Raw genomic sequence first — 20,275 nt, forward strand, 5'->3', positions numbered from 1 at the left:
TCTGAAAAATCCAGCCATACTGAGTCGGTCTTTGCATGTTCATTAACATCAACCAGCGCGGAAGAAATGTTAATACAGTAGAGCCCCCGTATCCGCGGATTCGGTTTAAGCGGTTCAGTTATCCGCAGTTACCGCAGCCCAAAAATATTACATGGAAGGTTCCAGAAATAATTCCAGGGGGCTGCTGGGAAGGTAAGTTTCTCATTTAAATGATAGGGTTCGCTACTGTCCGTGGTTTTGGGCATCCGTGGTAGGCCTTGGAACATATCACCCGCGGATATGGGCGGGGGGCACTACTGTATTGAGGATTTTACTGAAATCTTCTGTGCTGTTTGTGAATCAAAAACAGATTACACTATTCTTTCCAAGTAACATGGAAGTAATTTTGGTAAATCAGACTCTGACATCACATTTTGGGGGCAGCACGGTGGCTCAGTGGATAGCACTGCTGCCTCACAGAGCCAAGGGCCTGGGTTCCAGCCTCTGGCAACTGTCTGTGTGGATTTTGCACGTTCTGTGTCTGCGTGGGTTTCCTCCGGGTGCTCTGGTTTCCTCCCACAGTCTAAAAGCAGGTTAGGGTGAATTGGCCATGCTCAATTACTCCATAGCGTTCAGGGATGTGTAGATTTGGTGCATTAGTCAGAGGAAATGTAGAGTATAGGGAATGGGTCTGGGTGGAATACTCTTCGGAAGGTCAGTGTGGACTTGTTGGGCCGAATGGCCTGTTTCCACACTGCAGAGATTCTATGATTCTATAGGCTGACAGTTGTTCTTCGATTCAACATCAGGTGAACTTTCTTGTATGACTTTTTTATTTTAAACTTTCATAGCTTTTCTGTCTTTTCTCCACATGGAGAGAGAGGGGGAGATGGATGCTCTCTATCTGAAGACTCTGGATGGTTTTCCATTCTTTGCTGCTCTTGGCATTTACAGCATTTTAGCATTTTACAGATCAACCAATCAGACAGCTGTTGCCGGGTAGAATTTCCTTAACTTGAATGTTCTCAGTGCCACTTTGTCTCAAATTCTCCCTCTTGCTACTTCTGAAAAGCAACATTGTACTGCACAGTTCAGTAATATGCAACACTTGATTTTCAAGTTGCAAAACTCTCCTGGTATTGCAGTTCTAGCAGTCTAACTTCCATTTCCATAAACTATGTGATCTCTTACAACAGAATGTATTCTGGGTGGGAGACTTCAATATCCATCACCGAGAGTGGCTCAGTGGTAATACTATTACTTGAACTGGCTGAAACCTACAAGATCCAGCTGCTACACTGAATGTCCATTGGATGCTAAGGGAACCAATGAGAGGGGAAAACTTAGCTCATCCTCTATCTACCCCTTCAAGATGCATTTGTCCACTGTACAGTTATTGCGGAGATGATGTCCTGTCTTTATATTGAGAATAACCTCAATTGTGCTGTGTGGCATTACCACTTCAGACAGATCAGGCATCTCTATTTGCATTTTTAAGGTGCTGTGGATCGTCAGCAGTAACAGAATTGTATTAAACCACAATCTGCAACCTCACATCCCCCACTTTACCATTGTCATCAAGCCAGGGGGTCACCCTTGGTTCAATGGAGAGTGCAGGATGGCATGCCAGGAGTACTCCCAAGAATACCTAAAAATGAAGTGTCAACCTGGTGAAGCTACAACACAGGATTACTTGCATGCTAAACAGGATGAGCAGCAAATGATAGACAGAGCTAAGTGATCCCACAACCAACAGATCACCTTCTGCTCTCTGCTGGTTGGAGTCATACCTGGCACAAAGGAAGCTGGTGTGATTATTGAAGGTTAACAGTTTTAGTCTTGAGACCTCACTGCAAGAGTTCCTCAGAATAATGTCCAAGGGATAACCTTCTTTAGTTTCTTCATCCATGACCTTCCCTCACTCATAAAGTCAGGGTTGGAGATGTTCGTTGTTGAATGCCCAATGTGCAGCACCATTTGTGACTCCTCTGTTTCGTAAGTTGTTTTTATCCGTATGCAAGAAAACCTAAACAAAATCCAGATTTGGGCTGATTAGAGGCAAGTAGCACTTGCAGTACACACGTGACGCAAATGACCATCATCATCTCCAACCATCTTGCCTTGGCATTCAATGCAATTACCATCAATGAATTCCCCATTATCAACATCCTGGGAGTTACCATTGACCAGAAATTGAATAGGAATCCTTCCAATTTCCCCCTCGGGGTAATATTAATGCTTCATTTGAATATCATGCTCTGCACTAGGTGCTGACTAGTATGACTTGATTGTTTCAGAAGTATTGTCCCAGACAGAAACAGACTTTGCAAGATGAGCAATTCCTGCTTGAGGTTGAGGGGTGAAGGGACATGTCAGCATGGAATCATTATAGCATTGAAAGAAGACATTGTGCCCACTGTGCCTGTATGGGCCATATTAAAGGAGCAGTTCACCTAGTGCCACACTTCTGTCTTTTCCCTGTAACCCTGCAAATTTTCCCTTTTTAGATGATTATCCAATTCCCTTTCCAAAGTCGAAATTGAATATATCTTCAACATACTCACTCAGAGCATTTCCAGACCATAACCACTTGCTGTGTGAAGGTTTTTCCTCATGTGTCATTGCCTTTTTAAGCAGTCACCTTAAACCTATGCCCCCAATTCTCAATTCTATGAATGGGAACCATTCCCAGTCTGTGCCTGCACCCCTTCACCCAATCTACTCTGTCCAGACTCCTCTGTATTCATCTTATCAATTGAATAATTAATTTCATACTTTTCTATTAAATGTCACCTGCCACTTATCCTTTTGAAGTTACACCAAAAGGATTCAAGTTCCAAGTTTGGTATCATAGAATCAAAGAAACCCTACAGTGCAGATAGAGGCCATTTGGGCTATCCAGTCTGCATTGACCCTGCCTATCACCATAACCTTGTACTTACCATAACTAATCCAGCTAGACTGCACATCTTTGGACTATGGAAGGAAACTGGAGCACCCAGTGGAAAGCCACACAGACACGCGGAGAACGTGCAAACTCCATAGACAGTCCCCCAAGGCTGAAATCAAAGCTGGATCCCTGGTGTTGTGAGGCAACAGTGCTAACCACTGTCATCTGCAATCTGTCCCCTGTACACTAAGGTCAAGGTCATTATTATATATCAAGAATAGAAGGAATCCTTACCCTGATCTGAGGAACTCAACTCATAAACCTTCCTCTAGTCTGAAGAGCAAACATTCACTACTACAGTTTCCTGACACTCAGCCAACTTTGTATCCTCATTGATACTACTTTTGATCCGAAAGCTGGAAAATGGGCTTAGAATAGTTAGGGGTAGTCTTAATGGGCCAAAGGGCTTCTTTCTGTCCTATAAATCTTTACGACAATGAGCAGCAATGTTCCCTGGTGTAACCAGTCTTTAATTTTGAGCTACCTATGCTCTCATGGACTTGGCCCTGGCTATACTGCACAGCCAAACCATCACACTCACCAGTATTCAGAACTGAATAATGGTTGAAGAGTGGGATGTACTCAGGGAACTCCTGTACTACATGCTCATTTCTTCTTGACAACCTCATGGTCACCCATTCCTGCAATCTCTCAAGCTTAGGCTGACCACATCTAGAAGCATCCTATGCACAAAGTTCTTAATCTTGCAGATGCACGGCAGTGACATCAGTTGCTGCTAACGTTCTGAAACCTGGAGCTCATGTTTCCGCGGCTGACAACATTTCCTGCATATATGGTTATCCAAGAATCAGGGCATGGGCTCTCCAGAGATCAGACCTACTAAATTACCACTCAAAAAATCAAGCAAACTCACTAGCTGCATATTTCTCTCTGTCCCCTAAATATGGGAAGGTTAGTTGAAAAGTTTGACTTAATCTTAATTTAAAAAAAGTGAGAAATCTATCAAGAGATGTTCAGAATATCTTTATCATTTGGCTAATGTGCTGCCTGAGAGTGGTGGAGGCTGGTTAATTTGAGGCTTTCAAAAGGGAATTAGGCTATTATTCGAAAAAAGGAAGACACACAGCGTTGAAAGGAGAAGCCAGGACAATGAAAATTTGGTGTGGATATGATGGGTCTTCCCTTATTTTGTATAAATTTAATTTGATTTATAGTTGACATTAAACTGACATTTACACTTTAAATTCAACAGTTGCCAGCCTTCCGCAAGATTTTTTCAAGGCTTCCAGTGAAAGAGCAGCTTAACTAAGAAATGGATCCTCATTAAGTGAGTCAGCTAGGCTTTTTGTGTTGGGTGCATATAAAACTAGCCAACTTAGTGTGACTTACAATAGAGTGCCAGAGTTATGCAGACTATAGCGAGGTAGAGTGACGCTGTCTCTGCAGCAAAGAGCATGAGTCCAAACGGTTATGTTGCCTGGCATGGTTCAGAACATCTGCTGAGAACTCAGAAGAAAATTGGAATGGGGGTGAGGAGGATCCAGTTGTCATGATCCATGTACATACTAGTGACATAAGCAGGACAAACAAGAGGTTCTGCATAGTTGGTATGAGTAACTAGGTGCTAAATTAAGAAGCAGAACCTCAAGGGTCATAATCTCTGCATTATTTATTACCTGAGCCACTTGCTAACTGACACAGGGCAAATCAGATTACAGAGAATGGTATGGGAGAACTTGGTTCTCATTCATGAAGCCCTGGCACCAGTACTGGGGAAAGTGGGATCTGTATCAATGGGATGGTCTACAACTGAACTGTGTTGTGGCCAGTGTTCTTGCCAATTGCAGAACTAGGGAAATAGGGAGGATTTTAAAGTGAATAGTCGTGGCAAGGGATCAAATTTGGGAAGATGTGATAAATCGAAGAGTAGAGTCAAAGGAGAGGTATTAGTACGTGAGATGATAAATCAACCGTGACAGGAATGGATAGAGAATGTGAATCTAAGAGTCAATCTAAGAGACTAGAACTTATGAAGCAAGTAAAAAGATAAAGTTAAACGGTCTGTATCTGAATGCAAGTAGCACTCAAAACAAAGCAGATAAACTGAGGGTGCAAATAAAAATAAGAACAATCTGGTAGCCATTACAGAGATATGACTGCAGAATGACATGGATTGGGATCTGAATCTTGAAGAGCACAGGACGTTTAGGAATGACCAGAAAATAGGAAAAAGTGACTGTGTTAGTTAATCATGGTATCAGCACGATAGAAAGGAAACCAAAAGAATGGGATAAATCTTCCATTTTATTTTGGTAGGTCTTGGTTACATTAGGTTTTTTGAAGGGTTCGTCACTGCAAGGCATAGAGGGTTCTCTTGCCCTATCTGACCCAACCTGCCGCATGAATTCCCTACCCTACCCCCATGGTATCTCTCACATCCAATTTCCACCCTGTCTTACCATGCGCCGTTCTTAGAACAACTCACCACTCAGCAGATATCCCAGAATTCACCTGCGTCTCTGTGTGCACTGGACTGGAACTGTCAGTCTGGAGCTTCCTTCCCCGGTTGCAGACATTTGGTTAACACATGACGGACAGGGGGAATTCAGTGCTCCGCTTTGTGGGCGGGGTGCTGGATGGGGTCATGGGACCTCAACTGTTTATACAAATGACTTAGATGAAGGGATCGAAGGTATAGTTGCCAACTTTGCTGACAAGACAGAGATAGGTAGGAAAGTAAGTTGTGAAGAGGATATAATGGCTAAAGGATATAGCTAGGTTAATAAGTGGGCAACGATGTGATAAATAGTGTCACATTGAAAAATGGGAAATTGTCCATTTTGCCAGGAAGAATGAAAAAAGGAGCATTTCTAACTGGCTGCAGAGCTCTGAGGTGCAGAGGGATCTGGGTATCATCAAGTAATTAGGAAAGTGAATGCAATGTCACCATCTATCACAAGGGGAATTGAATACAAACGTAAGGAGGTTATGCTTCAATTATACAGGTGCAGACACGCTCTCAGTGCTATTAGGGAGGGAGTTCCAAGATGTTCACTTTGTGACAGTGAAGGGACATTGATATAGTTCCATGTCATGATGGCATGATGCTTGGAAGGGTACATGTGAGTGTTTATATGCATCTGCTGTACTTGTCTATCTCGGTGCTTTAGATCATGGGTTTGGAAAGTGCTCCCGAAGGAACCTTGATGAGTTGCTGCAGTGCATCTTGTAGATGGTACACACTGCTGTTATTGTGTCAATGGTAGAGGGAGTGAATATTGAAGGCAATGGTTGCAGTGCTAATCAAGTGGACTGCTTTGTCCTGGATGATGATGAGCTCCTTGTGTGTTTTTGGAGCTGCACTCATTCAGACAAGTGGAGAGTATTCCATCACATTCCTGACATGCTTGTAGGTTGTGGACAGGCTTTGGGGAGTCAGGAGGTGAGTTCATCACTACAGGATTCCTAATCTCTGACCTGCTGTTATAGCCACAGTATTTATATGGATAGCCCAGTTCAACTTTTGGTCAGTGCTAACCCCAGGATGTTGATTGTGGGAGATTCAGCAATGGAAATGCCATTGAATGTCAAAGATGTCTTGTTGAAGATGGTTATTGTCCAAACCATGTGATGTGAATTTTACTTATCACTTGGCACTAGTCATCCTGACTGTTGTTCATATCTTGCTGCATTTGGACATGGACTGCTTTAGGATCTGAGGAGTCACGAGTGGTGCTGAACACTGTGCAATCATCGGCGAAAAACTCCACTTCTGACCTTATGATGGAGGGAAGATCATTGATGAAGCAGCTTAAGCACCTCGGGGTGAAAAAGATTTTCCTCACATCTACTCTAAACCTTCTGTCTCTTCCCTTAAATCTATGCCCCTTGGCTAATCATCAATGGAAAACATTTCATCCTGTCTATCTTATCAAGGCCCTTCTTAATTTTATACATCTCAATCATTTTTTCCCTCGATTTCCTCTGCTGTAAGGAAAACAACCTCATTCTGTTCAAACTCTCTCCATAACTGAAACTCTCCAGCCCCAGGTTAATCTCCTCTGCCCCCTCTCCAGTGCTATCACATCCCTCCTATAATGTGGATTCCAGGTCAACACGCAATACTCTAGCTGTAGCTGAACCAAAGTTTCATATAGTTCCAGCATCACCGCACTGCTCTTAAAGTCTATGCCTTGGCTAATAAAGGCAAGTATACCATATGCCTTTTAACCACTTTATCCATCTGTCCTAATATCTTAAGGGGCCAGTGAACGTGCACGCCAAGGTCTCTCTGATGCTCAATAAACACGGAAAGAACTAGTGATGCTGGAAATCTGAAACAAAACCAGAAATTGCTGGAAACGCTCAACAGGTCTGGCAGCATCTGTGGAGAGAAACCAGAGTTAATGTTTTGGGTCCAGTGACCCTTCCTCAGAACTGGTCATCATGTATTCCCTTGCTTTTTTGTCCTACATAAGTACATCACCCCACTTTTTTTTGGATTAAATTCCATTTGCCACCAATGTGCCTGTCTATGCAACCCATCTATATCCTCCTGTAATCTAATCTCCATTATTTACCATATCGGACTTGTCCAGATTTTTATGTCCAGGACACACTGGGCAATTTTTTACATTGTTTGGTGTATGCCAGTGCTGGGGCTATACTGGACCAGTTTGGCGAGAGGTGTAGCTAGTTCTGGAGCACAAGCCTTCAATAATATTGCCAGAATATTGTCAGGGGCCAGTCTTTGCAGTACCTGGTGCCTCCAATAGTTCCTTAATATCATGTGGAGTGAATTGCTGAAGACTGGTATCTGTGATGCTGGGGACTGCTGGAGGAGGCTGGGGTCGATCACTCACTCAGCACTTCTGGCTGAAGATTGCTGTGAATGCTTCAGCCTTATGTTTTGCACTGATGTGCTGGAAGCTCCAATCATTGAGGATGGGGTATTTGTGGAGCCTTATTCTCCTGTTCGTGTTTTTAAGCTGCCCACGACCAGTGATCCCTCTAATATTTTCTCATGGATCTCCAAGGTCTGTGTGCAGAAGTGGCTTGCCGAAGCCAACGCATGGCCATGCTAATCGGTGTGCATAGAACCTCCCAGCAGGAAGCAGAACCATTCACAACTGGATGTGGCAGGACTTCAGAGCTGAGATCTGATCTGTTGTTTATGGGATCGCCTAGTTCTTTGGGGTTTGATAGTTGTTGGGAGAGCGGAAGGAAGGTGATCGTTTTAAACGTTCCCCTGTCTCACCAATAATTGGGGGTGGTGGTCAGGGTAGAGGTCAAATTGAACAAATGAGTTCAACCTTGATAGGTATGACCCCGTCAGGCAGGGAGGGAGTGATAAGGTAAGGGAACCGTGGTTTACTACAGAACTTGCGTCTCTTGTTAAGTGGAAGAAGGAGGCTTATGTGATGATGAAACGAGATGTTTCAGATGAGGCGATGGAGAGTTACAGATTAGCTAAGAAGGATTTAAAGAGACAGTTAAGAAGAGCAAAGAGAGGACATGAGCAGTCTTTAGCAGGTAGAATAAAGGAGAACCCTAAAGCTTTCTATAGGTCTGTGAGGAATAAAAGGATGACTAGAGTAGGAATAGGGTCAGTCAAAGACAGAAGTGGGAAGTTGTGTGTGGACCCTGTGGAGATCGGAGAGGTACTAAACGAATATTTCTCATCAGTTTTCACTCAGGAAAAGGAGAATATTGTAGAGGAGAGGAATGAGGTATAAGATATTAGACTAGAAAGGATCAAGGTTAGTAACGAAGAGGTGCTATCAATTCTAGAAGGAACGAAAGTAGACAAGTCCCCTGGGCCAGATGGGATTTATCCGATGATTCTCTGGGAAGCTAGGGAGGAGGTGTTGGAGAGGTGGCAAATGGAGTTCAATGCAGCTAAGTGTGAGGTGACTCACTTTGGGAAGAATAACAGGAAGGCAGAGTACTGGGTCAATGGAAAGATTCTTGGTAGTGTGGATGTGCAGAGGGATCTTGGAGTCCATGTACATAGATCCCTGAAAGTTGCCACCCAGGTAGATAGTACCATTAAGAAGGCATACAGTGTGTTATGTTTTATTGGTAGAGGGATTGCGTTGTGGAGCAACTATACAAAACTCTAGTTTGGCTGCACTTGGAATATTGTGTACAGTTCTGGTCGCCCCATTATAGGAAGGATTGGAAAGGGTGCAGAGGAGATTTACCAGGATGTTGCCTGGTCTAGAGGGAAGGTCTTATGAAGAGAGGCTGAGACACTTTAGTCTATTCTCATTGGAAAGAAGAAGGCTAAGAGGTGATTTGATACAGATATACAAGGTGATCAGAGGATTAGATAGGGTAGACAGTTAAAGTTTTTTTCCTAGGATGATGATGTCAGTTTGGACGAGGTGGTATAGCTGCAAATTGAGTGGTGATAGATTTAAGACAGGTGTAAGAGGCAAGTTCTTTACTCAGAGAGTGGTAAGGGGGTGGAATGCCCGACCTGCCAATGTAGGGCAGTTAACTCAGCCATATTAGGGAGATTTAAACAGTCCTTGGGTAAGCATATGGATGATGAAGGGATAGTGTAGGGAGATGGGCTTAGATTAGTTCACAGATCGGTGCAACATCGAGAGACGAAGGGCCTGCTCTGCGCTATATTGTTCTATGTTCTATGTTCTAACCCACTATGACCACACCTACCTCTGATTTTAAATATGCTGTCCTCATAGCTTGCTCCAGAGTGGAGGGCCAGTGATCTATTATGTTTAAATAAGCCACTATTCCTCAGATTGAGAGTCGTATTAATTTACTGAGTCTGGTTTTCCAGGGCTTGGCGGTATTGTTTCTTCCCTAAGCCGCTTGCTGCAGTTCACAGACTGTGCATTGGTGATCCTCCTTAAATAGCCACAGCCATGTAAAATCTGTCAAAGAATTTAAAGGGTCCACACACTGAAACAAATTAGCCAACCACTGAAAGAAAGTTGCAAGTCTATTCCTTATGAGCACTGAAGAGAGACAAGAGCTGCCAGGTGCAAGAGGTAAACGCATTCCCAACATGATGCCATGTTGTAAGCATCTCCAGCACATGAAGCTATCAAGCCAAAGTTTGCTGTTCAGGCACCTACCAATTGCCACTACTTTTGACATGACTTATTTATTTATCCGGTTATTTCAGCCCGTCAACCTAGATGTTTTTTTAGAAATGAGGGCAAGAAAAGGTGCTAATTGATGGTTTATTTGTAACATTGATTTTCTGATTTCCTGACCATTTGGGTTTTTACTTTTTCATTTAAAAGAAAAGAATGTTTAAATGCATCTCCAGAATGATTTTCACTTTCCTCTTGTGCCCTTTTTTAGCTGGCCATTCCCTGGAGTTGCTTGAACCACTGATAAAATTTCAGGTCGGCTTGAAGAATCTGAATTTACACGAAGCAGAACATGTTCTTCTCATGGCTATCTGCATCCTTTCACCGGGTAAGTGCAACAGCACAGCTTCAAAGGATGGAGGACGGGAAGACGTTGTGGCTGTAAGAGCTGCTCCTTTTTTGAGGTATTTTCAGTGTTGGAGCTGATCTCCTCGAATTCCGGGAGCAGTAATTACTGTGTTATAAGCTGCTGCAGGGTTTTGGAACTTGGGGAAAAAAAGATCAAAACAACGGTACTTTAAAAAGGAGGAATAGAGACAAAGACAGTGAGCACATGGTCAGTGAATCAAACTGAGAAATAAATCGGCACTGCTGGCTGACCCAGCAGTGAATCTGCACAACTGACAATCTCTGCTGTTTGATTTCAAGTATCTCTGGGCATCAGAGTTCCTCAAAGTAAAATAAATAGCAAAATTCATGGCTGACCTTGGAGAAACCTGTGTGGGGGAGTGACGAAGTGGTTAGTTTTAAAGTGTAAACTTACAGTTTTATTTTGTAACTCTGCATTAGTAAGTAGGGTGGGCTCTTTTCTGATTATATATTTTTATTGAGGTCTGTCTCTTGATTAAACTTCAAAAATATAAAAACATAGGGCACTGAGTTAGCCTGGAGTAGTAAGACTGTGCTATTTTCTGGGTCTGTGGATTGTTAAGGTGCAAAGATAGCCTTTAGTAGAATGATGTGCTCTTCCTGTTAGATGTAGGAGATTAGGGACGGTTTCCCTGTTACCAATGATTATGTCTGCAGGAAGTGTGTTTGGTTGTGAATCCCATCGGATTGCATGGATTGATGGAGCAACAGTTAGAGGCAGTGAGGAATTTACAGGAGCTAGGGGTGTGATGGATGGCAGTTACATGAAGGGAGAAAAACCACAGATATTGTCAGATTACCTCCAGAAAAGGTAGGGGAGAGAGACAGGTAGTTCAGGAGTCTCCTGTGGCTATCCCCATCTCAAACAAGTATGCTGGTTTGGAAAATGTAGGGGGTGATGTTCTCCCAGAGTAATGCAACACTAACAGCCAGGTTTCTGGTACCGAGGCAGGCTGTAATATAACGAGGGGTACGTCAGGTTCCAAGCGGTCAGCTGTGATTGGGGACTCTCTAGTCAGAGGCACAGATAGACATTTCTGCGGCTGACAGTGAAAAACCAGAATGGTGTGTTACCTACCTGGTGCCAGGATCAAGGATGTCTCAGAGAGGGTGCAGAATATTCTCAAACGGGAGAGGGGCCAGTAGGACGTTGTTGTACACATTGGAACTGACAACATAGGAAGAACAAAAGGACAAGATTCTGAGGAGAGAATATCGGAAGTGGGCAGGAATTTTTAAAAACGAGGTCCTCGAGGGTAGTAATATCTAAATTACTGCATGTGCCATGAGCTAGTGAGGATAGGAATAAGAGGATAGAGCAGATGGATGTGTGGCTGAGGAGCTGGTGCAGGGGAGAAGGGTTCACATTTTTGGATCTTTGGAATCACATCTGGAGTGGAAGGACGGTAAGAAGGGTGGATTGCACCTGTATTGGAAGGGGACTAATATATTGATGGGGAGCCTTTCAGGGGTATTTAGACTAGTAAGGTGGTGTGGAACCCTGGGAGATAGTGAGGAAAGAGATCAGTCTGAGACTGATACTGTTGGGAAAAGGAGCTAGTCAAACAGTCAGGGCAGGCAGGAACAAAGCAGAGAATGAGGTAGGACTGATAAATTAACCAGCATTTATTTCAATGCAATAGGCCAAACAGGTAAGGGAGATGAACTCAGGGCATAGTTGGGAACATGGGACTGGGAACATGGGAGTGGGATGTCATAGCTGTTACAGGGACATGGCTCAGAGATGGACAGGACTGGCAGCTTAATGTTCCGGGTATAGATGCCATAGGAAGCACAGAAAGCGAGGGCAAGAGAGGAGGGGGATGACAATTAGGGATGACATTACAGCTGACCTTGGGTAGGATATTCCTGGGAATACGTCCAGGGTGGAACTGAGAACCGTATTGGGATTGTACTACAGACCCCCCTCCCCGATAGCGGGAAATTGAGAAACAAATTTGTCAGGAGATCTCAGTTATCTGTAAGAATGATAGGGTGGTTATTGTCCAGGATTTTAGCTTTCCAAACATAGACTGGGACTGCATACTGTTAAGGGCCTGGATGGAGAGGAATTTGTTAAATGTGTACAAGACAATTTTCTGATTCAGTATGTGGATGTACCTACTGGAGAAGGTGCAAAACTTGGAGAAAGTGAGGACTGGAGATCAGAGTCGGAAAAGCACAGCAGGTCAGGCAGTATCCGAGGAGCAGGAGAATCGACGTTTCAGGCAAAAGCCCTTCATCAGGACTGAAGTGTAAAACTTAACCTACTCTTTGGAAATAAGGCAGGGCAGGTGACTGAGGTGTCAGTGAGGGACCACTTTGGAGCCAGTGACCATAATTCTATTAGATTTAAAATAGTATTGGAAAAGGATAGACTGGATAAAGAAATTAAAGTTCTAAATTGGAGGAAGGCTAACTTTGATGGTATTAAGCAACAACTTTCAAAAGTTAATTGGGGGTGGATGGCTAGAAAATGGGAAGCCTTCAAAAATGAGATAACAAGAGTCCAGAGACAGTATGTTCCTGCTAGGGTGAAGGACAAGGCTGGTAGGTGTAGGGAATGCTGGATGGCTAGAGAAATTGAAGTTTCGGTCAAAAGTAGAAGGAGGCATATGTCAGGTACAGACAGCAGAGATCGAGTGAATCCCTGTAAGAGTATAAAGGCAGTAGGAGTATACTTAAGAGGGAAATTAGGATGGCAAAAAGGGGATATGAGATAGCTTTGGCAAATAGAGTAACTAACAGTAAAAGGGTAACTAGGGAGAGAATAGGTCCTCTTAAAGATTATCAAGGCCACCTATGTGTGGAACCGCAGGAGGTGGGTGAGATCCTAAATGAGTATTTTGCATCAATGTTTACTGTTAAGAAGCATATGGAAGATAGAGAACATTGGGAAATAAATAGCGACATCTTGAAAAATGTCCATATTACAGAGGAGCAGGTGCCGGATGTCTTAAAACACCTGAAGGTGGATAACTCCCTGGAACCTGATCAGGTGTACCCCTTCTGTGGGAAGCTAGGGAAGTGATTGCTGGGCCTCTTGCTGAGATATTTGTATCATCAATAGTCCCAGGTGAGGTACCAGAGGACTGGAGATTGGCAAACGTGGTGCCACTGTTTAAGAAGGGTGGTAAGGACAAGCCAGGCAACTATAGACCCATAAGCCTAACCTCAGTGGTGGGCAAGTTGTTGGAGGGAATACGGAGGGACAGGATGTACATATATTTGGAAAGGCAAGGACTGATTAGGGATAGTCAACATGGCTTTCTGCGTTGGAAATCGTGTCTCACTAAGTTGATTTGAGTTTTTTGAAGTAACAAAGAGGATTAATGAGGGCAGAGTGGTGGATGTGATCTATGTGGACTTCAGTAAGATGTTCAACAAGGTTCCTCATGGTAGACTGGTTAGCAAGGTTAGATCATGGGGAGAACTAGCCATTTGGGTACAGAACTGGCTCAAAGATGGTGGAGGGTTGCTTTTCAGACTGGATGCCTGTGACCAGCGGGTGTGCCACAAGATTCGATGTGAACATAAGAGGTATAGATAGTAAGTTTGCAGGTGACACCAAAATTGGAGGTGTAGTGGATAACGAAGAAGGTTACCTCAGATTAAATGGGATCTTGATCAGATGGGCCAACGGACTGAGGAATGGCAGATGGAGTTTAATTTACATAAGTGTGAGGTCCTGCATTTTAAATAGGCAAATCAGGGCAGGACTTATACATTAAATGGTAAGGTCCTGTGGAGTGTTGCTGAACAAAGAGACCTTGGAGTGCAGGTTCATAGTTTCTTGAAAGTAGAGTCTCAGGTAGACAGGATAGTGAAGAAGGTGTTTGGTATGCTTTCCTTTATTGGTCAGAGTATTGAGTACAGGAGTTGGGAGGTCATGTTGCGGCTGTACAGAACATTGGTTAGGCCACTGTTGGAGTATTGTGTGCAGTTTTGGTCTCCCTGCTATAGGAGGGATGTTGTTAAACTTGAAAGAATTCAGAAAACATTTACAAGGATGTTGCCAGGGTTGGAGGATTTGAGCTAATGGGAGACAATGAATAGGCTGGGGCTATTTTCCCTGGAGTGTCAGAGGCTGAGGGATGACATTATAGAGGTTTATAAAATCATGAGGGGCATAGATAGGATAAACAGACAAGGTATTTTCCCTGGGGTGGGGGAGTCCAGAATTAGAAGGCATAGATTTAAGGTGAGAGGGGAAAGATTTAGAAGAGACCTAAGAGGCAACTTTTTCATGCAGAGGGTGGTGCGTGTCCGGAATGAGCTGCCAGAGGAAGTGGTGGAGGCTGGTACAATTACAACATTTAAAAGGTATCTGGATAAGTATATGAATAGGAGGGGTTTCGAAAGAGATGGTCCAAGTGCTGGTAAACGGGACTAGATTGGGTCAGGATATCTGGTCAGCATGGATGAGTTGGACCGAAGGGTCTGTTTCCGTGCTGTTCATCTCAATGACTCTAATAACTAAACAAAACAAAAGGACTGCTTCAAATGCAAAATATGAGAATTCTGTGGAAAGCAGTGATGACCCTCTTGATGGCTCAGTGATTCATCCAGACCATTTGTGTTGATCTCGTCTGTATTGAATTTTCTGAACCCAAGTAGGTGAGAATTAATGCCAGCCGGGATTCCAGCTGCTGCTGTTATCCAGTGATCCATACTGGAAGATCCCGCACAACAGTAAGCTCATCCTGACTTTGTTCGTTCTTTCCCTGATTGTAGCATTTGAATCTGTGCTGAAAATCTAGTGTTGCATTGTCAGAGGTGCTCTCTTATGATTGGATAAAATATTAAACCGCGATTGCATCTGCCTCTTCAAATGCTTATTTGCATCAAGAGCCTGTCTTTGCTTAATAAAAACATCTCCTAGTGTTTATATTTCAAATTGTGGACACAGGTCAATTTTTTTTTTGTTTTGTCCTTCCAGAAATAAAACAGGTTAAAAACCAACTGCACCCCTTGGTCTGTGTGTTGGTGGACCGATGTGGTAGTGTCAAGTAATGGGCTGGGAAAGTCACAGCTTTAGGTCAGCCATTAAACACCCTTGCACTGCAAGAAAAATGGCATAACAACTAGCACTCAGTGCTGGAAACCAGCCACTGTTGAAGCTAAATGGAACTAAAGAATTTCAGCTAACTTGCAAAACCAAGAAATACTACTGGTAGTACCCAATGCAACAACCTTAATGTTCCACCAAGATTAAACCAGAGACTGATCCATATATTTTTAAGCTTTTCTATTCACTTCTCATTTCTCATCCAAATGTACGATTACATTTTTGCATTTAGTAACTAATGAACTCACTCTTCTTTAACTCAAGAAAGACTGTTTAAATTAGTTCCTTTTAAAACCTAAATTAATTTGTCTTGGAGAAATTATCCATAAGGAAGGGGATCCTTTTTAGATAACCTGTTGCTATCAAACAAGATGGGATAAATGAATGAATTCAGGGAGCCAGTTCATCTGTCCTCACCCAGCAACCTAATAATTTGGGGTATCTAACTGGAACCATAAGAACTCATAGGCGGGCAGTTTCTGGAAAAATGCAGAAATAGCAGGGTTGTGGTTATGGGTGATTTCAACTTTTCCAATATTGACTGGAACCTCCTTCGTGCAGATGGTTTGGAAGGAGCCATTTTTGTCAGGTGTGTTCAGGAGGGTTTCCTTACTCAGTGTGTAGACAGGCCGATGAGGGGAGAGGCCATTTTGGATTTGGTGCTCGGCCAGGTGTCACATCTCGCGGTGGGAGAACACTTTGGTGACAGTGATCACAACTGCCTCACATTTACCATAGCCTTGGAGAGGGAAAGGGGTAGTTACCAAGGGAAGATATTTAATTGGGGAAAAAGAAACTATGATGCTATTAGACAGAAGTTGGGAAGTACAGACTGGGAGCAATTGTTCCACAGAAAGGGCACAGCAGACATGTGGAGACTGTTTAAGGAACAGTTGTTGCAAGTGATGCACAAATTTGTTCCTCTGAGACAGGTAAGAAGGGGTAAGATGAAGGAACCTTGGATGATAAGAACAAAGGAACTTCTCTTCGAACGGAAGAAGGCAGCTTATGTAAGGTGGAGGAAGCAAGGATCTAGCATAGCTTTAGACGATTACAGCCTTGCTAGAAAGGAGCTCAGAAATGGACTGAGGAGAGCCAGGAGGGGACATGAGAAAGGCTTGACAAGAAGGATTAGGGAGAACCCAAAGGCATTTTACTCATACGTGAGGAATAAGAGAATGATCAGGGAGAAGATAGGGCTGATCAGGGATAGCGTAGGGAAGTTGTGCGTGGAGTCTGAACAGATAGGGGAAGCCCTAAATTAGTTTTTTTGCTTTGGTTTTCACCAAGGAAAGGGACCTTGTTATGAATGAAAACTTAGAGGAGCTGGGAGACAGTCTTGACCAGATCAAGATTGATGAAGTTGATGTGCTAAAAATTTTGCAAAACATTAAGATTGATAAGTCCCCACGGCCAGACCAGATTTACCCTAGGCTGCTCCGGGAAGTGAGAAAGGAGGTTGCTGGTGAGGATATTTGCCTCCTCACTCTCCATGGGAGTTGTACCAGAGGATTGGAAGGAGGTGAATGTTGTTCCTCTTTTCAAGAAAGGGAATAGGGAAATCCCTGGCAATTACAGACCAGTCAGTCTTACGTCTGTGGTCAGCAAAGTTTTGGAAAGAATTCTGAGGGATAGGACTTATGACTATTTGGCAAAGCATAGTGTGATTAAAGACAGTCAGCATGGCTTTGTGAGGGGCAGGTTATGTCTCACAAATCTTATTGAGTTCTTCGAGGATGTGTCAAGACAGGTCAACGACGGTCAAGCAGTGTATGTGGTGTATGTGGACTTAAGCAAAGCATTTGATAAGGTTCCCCATGGTAGGCACATGCATCAAGTCAGGAAGTATGGGATACAGGGAGATTTGGCTATCTGGATTCAGAATTGGTTGGCTGACAGAAGGCAGAAAGTGGTTGTAGATGGAAAGTATTCTGCCTGAAGGTCAGTGTTGAGTGGGGTCCTGCAGGGCTCTGTTCTTGGGTCTCTGCACTTTGTAGTTTTTATAAATGACTTGGATGAGGAGGTTGAGGGGTAGGTTAGTAAATTTGCAGATGACACAAAGGTTGGAGGTGGCGTCGATAGTATAGAGGGCTACTGCAGGCTGTACTGCAACATAGACAGGACGCAGAGCTGGGCTGAGAATGGCAGATGGAGTTCAACCTGGATAAATGCGAAGTGATGTATTTTGGAAGGTCGAACTCAAATGCTGAATATAGGATTAAAGACAGGATTCTTGGCAGTGTGGAGGAACAGAGGGATCTTAGTATTCAAGTGCATAGATCTCTCAAAGTTGCCACCCAAGTGGATAGGGTTGTTAAGAAAGCATATGGTGTTTTGGCTTTCATTAACAGGGGGATCGAGTTTAAGAGCCGTGGGGTTTTGCTGCAGCTCTACAAGTTCCTGCTGACACTCCACTTGGAATATTGTGTCCAGTTCTGATCACCCTACTATAGGAAGGATACAGAGGTTTTGGAGAGGGTGCAAAGAAGGTTTACCAGGATGCTGCCTGGACTGGAGGGCTTGACTTATGAAGAGAGGTTGAATAAGCTTGGACTTTTCTCTCTGGAGAGAAGGAGGAAGAGAGGAGACCTGATCGAGGTATACAAGATAATGAGTGGAATAGAGTCAATAGCCAGAGACTTTTCCCCAGGGCAGGATTGACTGGTACGAGAAGTCATTGTTTGAAGATATTAGGAGGAAGGTATAAAGGAGACGTCAGAGGCAAGTTTTTTACACAGAGAGTTGTGAATGCATGGAATGTGTTACCAGCTGTGGTGGTGGAAGCAGAGTCATTGGGGACATTTAAGCGACTGCTGGACATGCACATTGGATAGCAGTGAGTTGAGGGATGTGTAGGTTAGGTTATTACATTTTACATTAGGATTAAATCTCAGCACAACATTGTGGGCCAAAGGGCATGTTCTGTGCTGTACTTTTCTATGTCCTATAAAGCATTGGGAACCCTCCCCAGGGACTGGCTATAACAGCGAGACCAATACTATTTGTGCTAAAAAAAATACTTGGAATGTCTCATAAGGAAAGGTTCAACAGGCTAGGCTTGTATCTGCTGGAGTTTGGAGCGACAAGAAATTGAAATGTATAAAATCCTGAGAGGTCTTGACAGGGCGAATGTGGAAAGGATGCTCCCTCCTATGGAAGAGTTAGTCGAGAATTAGGGATCCCTGTTTAAAAATAATCGGGCTGCCCTTTTAAAACCAAGATGAGGATTTCTTTTCTCAGAAGATTGAGAGTCTTTGGAATTCTCTCCCTCAAAAGGCAGTGGATGTACAATCTTTAAATATTGTTAAAGCAAAGGCAGATAGATTCTTGATAAGCAAGGATATCAAAGTTACCTTGGTAAACGTGTATGTGCAGTCATCAGACCAACCATAATCTTATTGAATGGCGGAGCCTGAAGGCTAACTCCTCTTCTGAATTCACATGTTTTCTTTTCCATATCAATCCCTCTAATATTTGGTTTTCTAATTACTCCTTGTACAAAGATTAACTTTTTAATTCATATACAATGATAGTGATGCTGGAAGAGCACAGCAGTTCAGGCAGCATCCAACGAGCAGGATTTCGCTGCTCGTTGGATGCTGCCTTAACTGCTGTGCTCTTCCAGCACCACTAATCCAGTATTTGCTTTCCAGCATCTGCAGTCATTGTTTTTACCACAATGATAGTGAGGTCACTCAGAATACCGACATTTCCTTGTCTCTTATCATTCAAAATTAAATTCTGCTTTTCTGTTTTTCTTTAATAGATAACTTCACACTATCCCATTTGTCATGTTTTTGTCCACTCATTTAACCTCCCTGTATCACTCTACAGCCTCTTTATGATTTCCTCATTACTTGCTTTCCCAGCTAGCTTTGTGTCTTCATCAAACTTGAAAACATTACTCAGTCCCCTCATGTAAGTAATTGATATAGGTTGCAAATACCTTAGACCTAAACGCTGGCCCTTGTGGTACCACAATAATTACAGCTGGCTACTCTGAAAATGCTCTACTTAACCCTGTTTTCTGTTAATCTGTCTTTCACCACTGGTTAGTCCATCTTAATATACTTCCCCAATTTCTTGATTTTGTGTAATAGCCTCTAGTGTGGTACTTTCTTGAATTGAATTGAATTGAATTTATTGTCCCGTGTACCGAGGCACAGTGAAAAGCTTTGTCTTGTGAGCAGTACAGACAGATCTCAGAGTTAAGTAGCATAGATAAATAAATAGTAGGGAAACAGAGGCAAAAATAAACACATAGGTACAGGCGAATGTTAAGAGTTTGTGAGTCGATTCAGTATTCTAACAACAGTAGGGTAGAAACTGTTTCGAAACCGGCTGGTGTGTGTGTCCAGGCTTCTGTACCTTCTCCCTGATGGTACAGGTTGTAGAAAAACATTTGCCAGGGTGGGATGGATCTTTGAGAATGCTGGCGGCCTTTCCTTGACAGCGGGCCTGGTAGATGGATTCTATAGACGGGAGGTTGGCCTTTGTGATTGTCCGGGCCGAGTTCCCCACTCTCTGTAACCGTCTCCGATCTTGAATGGTACGGTTGCCATACCAGGTAGTGATACATCCAGACAGAATGCTGTTGATGGCGCACCTATAAAAATTGGCAAGGGTATTTGCCATCATGCCAAATTTCCTCAGCCGCCTGAGGAAGAAGAGACATTGTTGGCCCTTTGTAACCAGTGCGTTCACATGAAGAGTCCAAGAAAGCTTGTTGTGGGTGACCACTCCCAGGAGCTTGACACTCTCCACTCGTTCCACCTCTGTGCTGTTAATGTGTAGAGGGGCATGAGTAACATCCCACCGAAA

The 20,275-nt window shown here is 43.4% G+C and overlaps 1 protein-coding gene across 5 annotated transcripts in view; it reads left to right on the forward strand.

Moving 5' to 3' along the window:
- vdrb (vitamin D receptor b) overlaps window positions 1-20,275 on the forward strand; it is a 319,754-nt gene that overhangs the window by 282,314 nt on the left and 17,165 nt on the right. For all 5 annotated transcript variants that reach the window (XM_072567382.1, XM_072567385.1, XM_072567383.1 and 2 more), the window contains one exon: window positions 10,229-10,345. In XM_072567382.1, coding sequence (XP_072423483.1) covers window positions 10,229-10,345 — 117 coding nt within the window. The remainder of the gene's footprint in view (window positions 1-10,228; window positions 10,346-20,275) is intronic.

Source organism: Chiloscyllium punctatum, chromosome X (assembly GCF_047496795.1).
Source record: "Chiloscyllium punctatum isolate Juve2018m chromosome X, sChiPun1.3, whole genome shotgun sequence".
NCBI lineage: Eukaryota > Metazoa > Chordata > Chondrichthyes > Orectolobiformes > Hemiscylliidae > Chiloscyllium > Chiloscyllium punctatum.